Here is a 12,084-nt window from a genome sequence, read left to right on the forward strand (position 1 = left end):
ACTGCTTTGAAGCATAATCACAAATTTGAGTCACAGATTTGAGATATGATTATTTATTCATATTAACATCATTATTGGTTATATATTGATAAAAAAAACCCGAAAGACACAGTTTGTAAATATTTATTACAATTAAATATGAAAAAGGTATTTTCTATCCTATGCGACGCGCCGAGGTTAGCTATAATTAAAATTACCGCGCAAAGTCGCGGTGGTGCTTGGGATAATCACTTGATACTGTAAATGGCAGCCATTTTACGATACGAAAATGCCTGGCCCTCCTCGGACAGTTTATCCTGCCGAAAAGATATGAAAAAATACTTGCAATTCAAAGTTTGTTTATCACATAAAGATTATCGATTTACTCTTTGCACACTTTTTCTATGCCTGATTGTAATTATATTGATGTGTTTTCATTGGCTTAAACCATCACGTTACCAATACACATGTAGGTGTGAACTAATTTCGTGTTCATTAAAATTATTCCGTTAATAGACATATAACAATCTTATTTACAAATGAATTGATAAAACAACAATCACAGAAGCATTTAAGATAATAACAATCATTGGAACAAAATAAATGCATATAAATTGTAAATTTGTGTATGACAACTCACCCCCTAAACAAAACATAATAGACTCAACCAAAACAAGCGCCTGCTTCTTCACCTAACTATGTAGTTGCATGACCATGATTAGCAATATAGCAAACCAAATCTAAGAGATAAACCTATTGTAAAAATAATACTATGACCACAGCAGATTTCGTACAGAAAAATATTTGCTTTTATTGAATATATGTTTAAAAATATTTGTTTAATAGATATATTTGTTAAAAAATATTGGGAATTCGTGGACATAAAATTTCGTGATTTTGTCAAAAATAACACTTTTTTCATAAATTCGTGGATTGTTAGAAATATAAATCAAAGATAAAATTCACAGAAAAATAAAAAGCAGATAATGTTATGCAAAATAGTGTTACCGAAAACGAAATGAATTTTGTTGGATCTATCGATGAAAACCGACGAACAGCTCTTACATAGTTTGGAATACATCAGCAACCAGCTAGGTTATTTAATTATCCAACAACCAATTAACAACCTACCAAATTGACACTCGCAAGTTTTGAGTATATTTTATAAAATGCATCACTCATTCCGCTTGTACATGTATGAAGCAGTACATATGACACGTACAATGTTTTTTACTAGTTTTAGAATATCAAAATTCTTTATCTTACATAAGGTTAACTTGATCATCACATTTATAAATTATGGGTCAGTGAAGTTCTAGTATAGCTGCACAGAAAGCTTAAATTCATATAAATATATGCATTCTTTTTACAAACATGGGTATATATGTTATCAAATATAAAAAGAAAAAATGACGAGTCAAATTCAGTGTCTTAGTAGTAAGTGTTTACAGTTTGCAAGGTTGATTCAATCTCATAACAAGAAGCATCTTTCAAAAAGATACTCAGCTGTGGTCGTCATTTCTTAGTAAGTTTTGCGTTAGTTCTAAGCACTGATTTAATAAAAAAATACCGTGTTCTAAGTCGGAATAGATTATGAATTTATTAATGTTCTGCAGAATTATTATCAATAACTTAAAGTTGTAGCAAAATTATCATCTTCGACATATCGCTGGTGACGGGCGATTCTTTGCTACCGACTGAATTTATTTTGGGTGGAAATAAAAATATGTAACTATAATTACAGGCTAATCGTAGGTCATTTGAATATTTTACCGATGTATTTTTCCATTCAGGCGTAATCCATGGGCTATATCTGAAACGATCGCACGCGGATAATGGTACTCTTAAAAGGCGTCTTGGCAGTCTCGTGGCGCTTGTGAAATGCTTAAAATAACCAATGAAAATCCTACTTTTTAGCAGTTAATCACTGAAAATCATCCTGGCTCTAGACAGCCTCCGGTTGGAAAAAAATACAAGAGAATTAGATTCAACTGACAAATATTAAATCTAACTAAAATCATGCTTGTTTTTGCCGAATCGTTCTTATTTCGTTTAAAATAATTTTAATGTTTTACACACTTGTTGACACGTTATTTACTTCTAAGACAAATTAGTTTTGACAGAACAGTATGTAAACATTGTGGACAAGCCACAGTCGCCCTTGGTGTGTAAGAGTTGTAATTATACCCGAGTGCATAGACATGTACCAACCCTTACAACCTGTCACCCCATACAACCATACATATCTAAATATGGAACTCGGATATAGGGTTTTTGTATACTGTGTCCGTTATATCAACAATCACTTGTCAATTTTACAACCATGCGAAGCACTTTATATAGCTGCCTTGTTACAACCAACAGTGGCAAAGCCCGACATTTTGAATAAGGCAGTATCTCATCCTAATGTAAATATAATAAGATATAAGAACACTTTATCCTAACTAAATCACAAAATTCAATAGGTTGTTATTTATGTTACCTGATTGACTACCTTAGATGTCATTTAAAAAAATAAACATTAAATACTACATGATTAATCAAATAACTGCATTAAATTAAAGTAATGAGTTTAAAAATAAAATAATATTACATGTATGAAGCCAAAAACTGGAACACAAATGTTACTATTTTAAGAACAAATTTTTTTTTTTAAAGAAATGTGCATAAATTACTGGAATACTATGTACACACCAAAAATGGCCGGTTTTAAGACTTTTCTGGTATAAATTGTGCATACATATGCCTTCAATTTTTTTAGACAGCGGACTCTAAGAAACAGAAGTATTTTTTTTGAGAATTTAACCAAACTTATTCACCATATATATCTTCCCACAAGTAAAAATAATGGATCCTCTCTGTAGATCATATATTTTAATCTATACAAGAGGTAATTTCTTTTTCTAAAAACATTTTTCTTTTTAAACTTCAGTTTCTGTGATATTCCTAAATCTAAATCAAGTTATAAACTAAACAGGGTGACTACAGTCCATGTTTCATATTTTCTTTTCTGTTTAATATTGACTGTAATTCTCTCTTCACAAGTTTATTCTTGAATTCACGATTAAGTGACATGTGTATAAACAAATGTGCAATATGTTAGCGAAAATCTAGATTCCTATAGGCAAAGATCAGTACTCATTTATTTAGACTTAAACGTTTTAATGATTTATTATTATAATTCAAATTATGTAAACTTTTCATTGTAGATATAGAGAACGGCTTAATTACAATGTAACAGTATTCTTGAAACCAATCAAGCTTGAAAATTTCAAAATTATTGTGCATTTGTTTATTTCAAATGTTGGTAAAGGTATGAAAACCATCCAAAGAAAACTTAGGTGCCTATGTGCATTATCTCTGGCACCAGTATATAGAACTTACCTACCATATGCAAGGTGTATAACTTTCTCACCTGAAAGAATTTGTCCTACTTTACCTTATCCGACAACAGGCCACTTAATTGGCCATCCAATTCAAAAAATTATATTTGTATATTGCTTGTATAACAATTGTTAAGTCGAATGACTGAAAACAACTGCTGAAGTTAATCTATTGAAGACAGCTGTTCAATACATGTATCTTGTAAGTGAATGTTTTATTTTATTTCATATACATATATTTCCCATGTGCATTAAGTAACAGACATTTTCTGTTAAAACTCTCTCTAGATATGATCACCAGAATGTGAAAATATCAGGTAATTTATTTTTATACCTGTACATGCAGTGCCTATAAGGCTGTAAAATATACAAATAAGAAAACGAACACATTATTTATCTATTCTAATAACAATCAAAAGTTTATTCTATGACAAAAAGTACATATAGATGAATGTTTTCTACCTTGAATAGAAATTTATACACAAAGAATTTGCATCCAAATTGAAAATGAAGTTGAAATCGTGAATTCGTGAAATTGAAATCGATAATTTATGAAGCTGAAATGTCAGAATAAGTGTCCTTCACTTAGTACAAATTTACAATTAACACTTGTGTCGCATGAAGACCAAACAGTATTTGAGCTAGGGTCATGAAACTTTATGCATATGAAGTTGTGTAAATTGGTTATCGATTGTGCCACATTTATGCCAGAGTTATAGCCCTTTACTAAGTCAAAATTAGGGATTTTCAACTTGTCATCCGTGTTGTTGACAATAAACGGTAAATATAATTATGCAAAACGGGCTTATTTAATTAAGTAAAAGAAAAAACACGTGTGACGTATACTTTGGTATTTTCATCTTTATGCGCATTTTTGGTAAGTGACAAATACGTTTTGGTGAGCATAGAAAAACTCAAACCAACCGAATTTGGCACATTTTATGTTCCATTTTGGGCTGGAGAGTGCGCCATATTCCACCGTATATGTCACACGTATGACAAATTCGAACCGAACACTATTATGTCACACGTGTGCCATAATATATATACGCTTCGTGACATATATAGCCCGACAAAGCTGGTGTCAGGGGACGTAAAGGATGCTGCACTTTTATTTCAATTATCCTTCATGAACAGTCTCGATCAAACCGAGTCTGCAATTTCATGTAATTTTATTGTTTTTATTGCTTCCGAAAGATCACTCCTAAACCAGATGTTTTTTATGTTAAAAGATTTTGATCTTGAGCGTGGATGTCTTTTATCTTTATTTTTGAATTTGAATTATTTTGTATAGTTGGTCGTTCATTCATTCTGCTCAGATGTTCATTCGTTCCCACCCGGGAATCAAACCCGCAATGTCGAGCGCACTAACCGATTGATCTATGCGGGCTGGTACTACCTTGTGTGCAGTATATAATTTATATAAGTGTCTTTAAGTGTTAGTTTTTCGAAAGGCAGTTATTATTATACAATTGATATAAAACGTGAAGGTCGTCATGAGACTTGTATAGTGCACCTAGCTTTAAAGGCTCAAAATGACATGAGGCATATAATATTGATAACTATGACAAAAGCAGGCATAACGTCAAATTCTAGGTCAAGTTAACCATATGTATCCAAGTTGCGTGCACATAATCTAAATTTAAAGTTCATAGCTGTAGCTCTCATTATAAACAATTATGTCACTGGGATGTAGTAGTCACCAACATTTACTATTAAACAACAAAACACAATGCCATGTCAAACAAGGGTGCCATAGTCACAAAATACGCCCGTTTACGAAAATTTTAGATGAAGATGGGGGCATTATGGATAAGTGTTATATAGCAAGCAAGTTTTTATTCTTGGCACTGTGTTGTTAAATGAACTTTAAAACAAATCAGTAGGGAAGATATGCACAGGATGTGTAACCTTGACCTTGGTCGCGCGGACCTGAATTTTATGCACGGCACTCAGCCTCACAATGATGAACATTTGTGCCAAATTATATTGAAATCCCCCTATGCATGTAGAAGTTTTGCTCCAGACAAGCGTTTTTCTATGAGCTCTAATTGTGACCTTCACCTTTGACCTAGAGACTTGGATTATGTGCAGGGCACTACGTCTCATGGTGGTGAACAATTCTATAAAGTAACATTAAAATTCCTCCATGCATGTAGAAAATGTGCTCCGGACAACATCTGGATATTTAATCATCTCTAGTGACCTTGACCTTGCAAATATTAACCTAAATTAAATGTGTCACACCTGTAGTCATGATTGTTACCATTTGTGCTACAATCCATCAATAAATGATGACTAAATGGTCCCTATACACATCTTCAAATTTTTATCTGAACTTTGACCTCTATGTGTAACCTTGACTTTGGTCGCAGGGATCTAAATTTTTTTCGTGCGACACTCAGCCTCACAATGGTGAATATTTGTGCCAAGTTATATTGAAATCCCCCTATGAATGTAGAAGTTTTGCTCTGGACAAGCGTTTTTCAATGAGCTCTAAGTGTGACCTTGAGCTTTGACCTGGAGACCTAGATCATGCATGGAGCAATACATATCATGGTGGTGAACATTTCCATAAAGTATTATAAAAATTCTTCCATACATGTAGGAGATATGCTCCAGACAAAATCTGGATATTTTACCATCTTTAGTGACCTTGACCTTGCATATATTGACCTAAAGTACATGTGTCACAGCCGTAGTCATGATAATGACCATTTGTGTTACAATCCCTCAATAAATGATGATGAAATCGTCCCTATACACATCTTCATATTTTTTATCTAAACTTTGACCTCTATGTGTGACCTTGACCTTGGCTGCAGGGACCTGAATTTTGTGCGCGACACTCCGCCTCACAATGGTGAACATTTGTGCCAAGTTATATTGAAATCCCTCTATGCATGTGGAAGTTTTGCTCCGGACAAGTGTTTTTCAATGAGCTCTAAGTGTGACCTTGACCTTTGACCTAGAGACCTAGTTCATGTGCGTGACATGGCTTCTCATAATGGTGAACATTTCTATGAAATTTCATTAAAATCCCTCCATGCGTGTAGGAGATATGCTCCGGACAAAATCTGGATATTTCATCATCTTTAGTGACCTTGACCTTGTATATATTGACCTAAATTATATGTATCACAGCCATAGTCTTGATAATGACCATTTGTGTTACAATCCCTAAATAAATGATGACTAAATGGTCCATATACACATCTTCATATTTTTATCTAAACTTTGACCTCTATGTGTGACCTTGACCTTGGCCGCAAGGACCTGAATCTTGCGCGCGACACTCCGCCTCACAATGGTGAACATTTGTGCCAAGTAATATTGAAATCCCTCTATACATGTGGAAGTTTTGCTCCGGACAAGCATTTTTCAATGAGCTCTAAGTGTGACCTTGACCTTTGACCTAGAGACCTGGTTCATGTGCGCGACACTGCTCCTCATAGTGGTGAACATTTCTATGAAGTTTCATTAAAATCCCTCCATACATGTAGGAGATATGCTCCGGACAAAATTGGACGCCGCCCGCCCGCCCGACCGCAAGGGGCGTTCCCATAATACGTCCCGTTTTTCAAACGGGCGTATAAAAAGGGTCACAAAGTCAAAATGTAGGTTAGCTGATATCTAAGTTAAATTCTACATTTGTACATTATAAAGTTAAAATTCTTATACAAAAAAAGTTGTGACTTGATCAAAATTAAGGTCAACTGTTTAAAATGATAAATGTAACGAAAATCTTGTTGAAATGCATATTTAAAGATATACAGTGTACTTGTAAACACTTCATGGTGTTTTATTTCTTGATATATCCGTTGCACTTGTGTGCAGGATTTTGTTACTTTTTAGACATAATTTTGACTAACCTAGTCTGAAATACGTTCCTTTTTCACACAGCTGTCTCTCACAATTATAAGCAATTTATTTCATTCAAGTTTATAAGGTTATTGTCAGGTTTTGTGAAAACATCTTAATTCTACGTGGACTTCTTAATAATATTTTCCACTTTTGGTTATGTTTCATAATAAGCTATGATATATAAATAGAATAATAATAAAAAATACAAAAAAGCCATTTGTTGTATTAATGTAATTTTATTAATTGGCAAATTATCAACCGACTTACATATCATATCTTTATTAAACCATCATTACTTCACTTGAATTAATAAATTTTGAGAATGTGATGAGGATATTATATTCCCTTTTAATAGAATAACTGAGTGATTAAATAATGACAATAAAACCACGACAGAAACTGACGATATCCTATGTGCCCATGACGGCTTCATTGTAAACATCAGACCCTGGAACTGCACATTCTAAAAATAGATAAATATGACGTCATCACTAACAAAGACTTATACGATAAATACATGTGTGACATTAAGATGTGCTCTAGAAGCCCAAAAACTTAAAAAGAATTATTTCATCGCCAGAATAGATATTTACCCTAAAGTTTTAATTGATACTAGTATTCTATAACCAGGCCATCTATCAAATAAAAACATTTTTTCTAGACAAAATTTATAATGATTAAAAAATAAGCTGAGTGTGTGAAAAATAACCTTTTAAAGATATTCTGCTTTAAAACAATACATCTTTCTAGCAGCAAACCTTATTTATAATTAAATGTTTGACAAAATTAAGAACATAAATCATTGCACGATGCCAAGTGCTAAGAACAACATACAGAATGAAATCACAATGATTTTTATTAAGTAAAATGAAATTAAAAATTAAATTACAAATAGAACAAAGATATTTCAATGAATTTTGAAGTCCCTTGGGTAAGGTCTTTTTATATCTAAATATATTAATTGTTTAACCTTAGAGATATCATTGTTAGAGATGTAAAGTTCTACGCCTTAAATTAGCAGAAAAATGTCTATTCTTCCTGAATTCTTAAATGAACTACTGAGATGTTATAAGGACCACTCGCCTGTATACGTAGGGCGTCGTCATATTATTATAAATATAGTCATACAGTCGATAAGATCTTTTTAACAATATCTTTTGTTTGTTTAAATGACTACCATTAGTCATTGCTTTTAACATTCCATTCTAAAATAACCATATGGTCAGCAAAACCTTATGGCACTTTCTTGAAAATATGTAAAAAAAAAAGATCATAAATTCATATGGTATAAATTATCGGACAAGAAAAGTTTTCTTTGTTATATTCACCTTTTCCTCTCCATGTCCAAATTGCTTGTGGGTCAGTATCATCGAGAAACTGTTGACCAAAACATCGAATCATTGTCCTCTCTATATCTCCCCATGGGATGTCATCAAGGTTGATTTGACCTTCAGGTACGCCATCGCCATCTTGTGGCCAAGATCTTTTGTCCTCAAAACCATTATTAGTAAATTGGTATTATTGTAATATTAAACAAAAAAATCTTACGTATTGTGTATCGTGATTAAATTTCTTATTTATCGAATCTGTGATACTTATTTGATGATATGAAAAGAAAATTATATTTCAGTTGAATCGAACAGACATGTAAATATGCAGTGTTAGAATTTTTTACGTAATCAAACCAAAATTAATCATATTTTATATGTTACTCGGAATAGTTTTAAGAGTTTTTAATCTTTAGAATGTCATGTTTGAAATGTGAATCATTCGAATATGAGAAAATAGATCTAGACTTTACAACAGGGCGTGGATTATTCAATGTATTTATAAGACATAAACTTAATATTGACCAACCTCTACTAAAAGTACATTTAATCCTTGAGAACATCTACCGTCCATGATTGTATCCCCCGTATAGCAGAAGAAATAGAACAAATATTTGCTAGGGTCTGAACTGACAACAAAATCCATTCTTGTTGGACTGACGGTAAAACCTTAAACAATGTAGCGTATGATTAATCATTCCAATCAAGCAATGTAAAAAACAACAGTTCACAACTACGCAAATGAGGATTTTCACATCTAATGTGTTCGTTAGTACGCCAATGAACGAGTTAGTGTCATAAAATATAAACTTCTTGTTGGCAATATTTATAGGAATTATACTCATGGTATCATTAATTTTAGATATCCAGTCTTTGCTTGACCAGTTCTGGTCAAATCTGCAACTAAATGATAGAATAAATAGAATAATAACACAATTGGTAAACCAGGAAAACTTTACTCTTAAGATACTAACCTGAAAGAGCACGGAATATTGCTTTTTCACTGTCGACGCGCTCTTCTAGTCCAGGTACATAGGCACAGGTATTTGTATCATCAATCCTATGATATGATAATATATAATATTTGTATAATAGAGTACACGCATGTGTGAAACCTAAATTGTTTTAATGAAAATACTCTGTTTTCCTCATTGCTAGTGATCCATATATGAATCTATACATATATCCATACATGAATCTATACATATATCAATACATAACTCTACACATATATCCATACATGAATCTACACATATATCCATACATGAATCTACACATATATCCATACATGAATCTATACATATATCCATACATGAATCTATACATATATCCATACATGAATCTACACATATATCCATACATGAATCTACACATATATCCATACATGAATCTACACATATATCCATACATGAATCTACACATATATCCATACATGAATCTTTACATATATCTATACATGAGTCTACACATATATCTATACATGAAACTACACATATATCCATACATGAATCTACACATATATCCATACATGAATCTGCACATATATCGATACATGAATCTACACATATATCTATACATGAGTCTACACATATATTCATACATGAATCTACACATATATCCATACATGAATCTACACATATATCTATACATGAATCTACACATATATCTATACATGAGTCTACACATATATCTATACATGAGTCTATACATATATCCATACATGAATCTATACATATATCCATACATGAATCTACACATATATCCATACATGAATCTGTACATATATCCATACATGAATCTACACATATATCCATACATGAATCTATACATATATCCATACATGAATCTACATTTATATCCATACATGAATCTATACATATACATGAATCTACACATATATCCATACATGAATCTATACATATAGCCATACATGAATCTACACATATATCCATACATGAATCTACACATATATCCATACATGAATCTACACACATATCCATACATGAATCTATACATATATCCATACATGAATCTACACATATATCCATACATGAATCTATACATATATCCATACATGAATCTACACATATATCCATACATGAATCTGTACATATATCCATACATGAATCTACACATATATCCATACATGAATCTATACATATATCCATACATGAATCTACACATATATCCATACATGAATCTATACATATATACATACATGAATCTACACATATATCCATACATGAATCTACACATATATCCATACATGAATCAACACATATATCCATATATGAATTTACACATATATGCATACATATACTCAAACATTCATCCATACAGTTAGAATAACCTTAATAAAAAACATTATCCAACAAATTGAAAAAAGACACATTTTCACAATTGAAAAATTGCTAATTTTGCTGATCAATAAAATTTAACATTCCTTTTCTTAGCACTTATGGCGTATCAATAAAATGTGAAATATAAAATAATATATTATCTTACCTTAAACTTAAATCTCTTTTAATAACTGTGTCATTCAAAAGGCTATATCGCAGGTGAACTTTTGTTGTCATCCCGGAAATAAACATTTCGTTGTCCGATATATCATATAATTCAATATAGTTCTTCCCAACAACCTAAAAATAGTTGTTGTATTTCAATCAAATTGTGAAAATCATTTAAAATATACATACCGTTAAGTTTTTAAAGAGATTCCAATGATATCATTACAGACAAAAAAACAACAAGTATGTCAGCACTGCAGCCTCAAATCTCCAAATAAATGCATAAATGCGATCATCTAAAATATATTTCCGTAAATTTTTATTTCTGCATGATAATTATAATGTTACCATTTTTTTGGCATTGTAACATTAGTTGGCATTTCTAAAGGTCAACGTAATCATTAAAATCTTTCATCACACAAATAATACAAGAAATTATCTTGGATGCATCTGATACAGTTTGTAATATTCGTTATGATTAAATCATTTAAAGATTACATATGGAATTGAAAATAATACAAACGTGATTTTTAAAGTCATCCCATGATAGAATACAATCTTGTGCAGGAATTTTCATTCCAATGTCATCGGCTAATTTATCGTCCTCGTCACTAACCATCATTACACCTGGAGTAGTGGTCGACATGGTTGTTGTAGAATACGACAGGAAAAATGGCGGGAAATTTAGTGATAAAGGCGGGAAGCTGTTACGTTCCTTGCTAAAGGCATTATGTCTACCGTTACAAGAGGAAACAAACAGCAGACCGAAAATCACTATTATTTGTCTGGAAAACAAGTAAAGGCGCAATGAAAAGAAAAATAAGAAGGATTTGGAGATAATAAAAGGTTTAACAAACTATACAGTTCTATGGTCAAGTTGTCATGCAATTAATATCGGGGATCTAGACTTTACGTGACTGTCATTTAGTATTTTCAACAATAAATACATGTGCATTTATTTATCAACACTATTTGTAACAAAAAGTTACGTGCTTGAATAAATTCTTAAAGTTATTAAGAACA

The 12,084-nt window shown here is 31.8% G+C and overlaps 1 protein-coding gene across 1 annotated transcript; it reads right to left on the reverse strand.

Annotated features, from left to right (window-relative positions):
- Window positions 1-7,467: 7,467 nt before the first annotated feature.
- On the reverse strand, window positions 7,468-11,802 carry LOC132725890 (uncharacterized). Its single transcript, XM_060711080.1, has 6 exons — window positions 11,585-11,802; window positions 11,060-11,193; window positions 9,529-9,614; window positions 9,084-9,223; window positions 8,555-8,717; window positions 7,468-7,689 (listed from the first exon to the last, which is right to left on the reverse strand). The coding sequence occupies exons 1-6, from the start codon at window positions 11,705-11,707 to the stop codon at window positions 7,637-7,639; spliced, it is 699 nt and encodes a 232-aa protein (XP_060567063.1). The 5' UTR covers window positions 11,708-11,802; the 3' UTR covers window positions 7,468-7,636.
- Window positions 11,803-12,084: the final 282 nt, after the last annotated feature.

The sequence above is a fragment of the Ruditapes philippinarum genome, unplaced genomic scaffold (genome assembly GCF_026571515.1).
Source record: "Ruditapes philippinarum isolate M1 unplaced genomic scaffold, ASM2657151v2 ctg1584_1_1_1_1, whole genome shotgun sequence".
NCBI classification, from domain to species: domain Eukaryota; kingdom Metazoa; phylum Mollusca; class Bivalvia; order Venerida; family Veneridae; genus Ruditapes; species Ruditapes philippinarum.

Bases quoted from the DNA above. Each gene is read 5' to 3' on its own strand.
- LOC132725890 (XM_060711080.1), bottom strand. From the start codon at position 11,707: ATGTCGACCACTACTCCAGGTGTAATGATGGTTAGTGACGAGGACGAT. The intron at 9,615-11,059 runs GTAAGATAATAT...ATCATATCATAG, and splicing joins AAAAGAGATTTAAGTTTAAG to GATTGATGATACAAATACCT. The intron at 8,718-9,083 runs GTTGGTCAATAT...AATGGTTTTGAG, and splicing joins TAAATGTACTTTTAGTAGAG to GACAAAAGATCTTGGCCACA.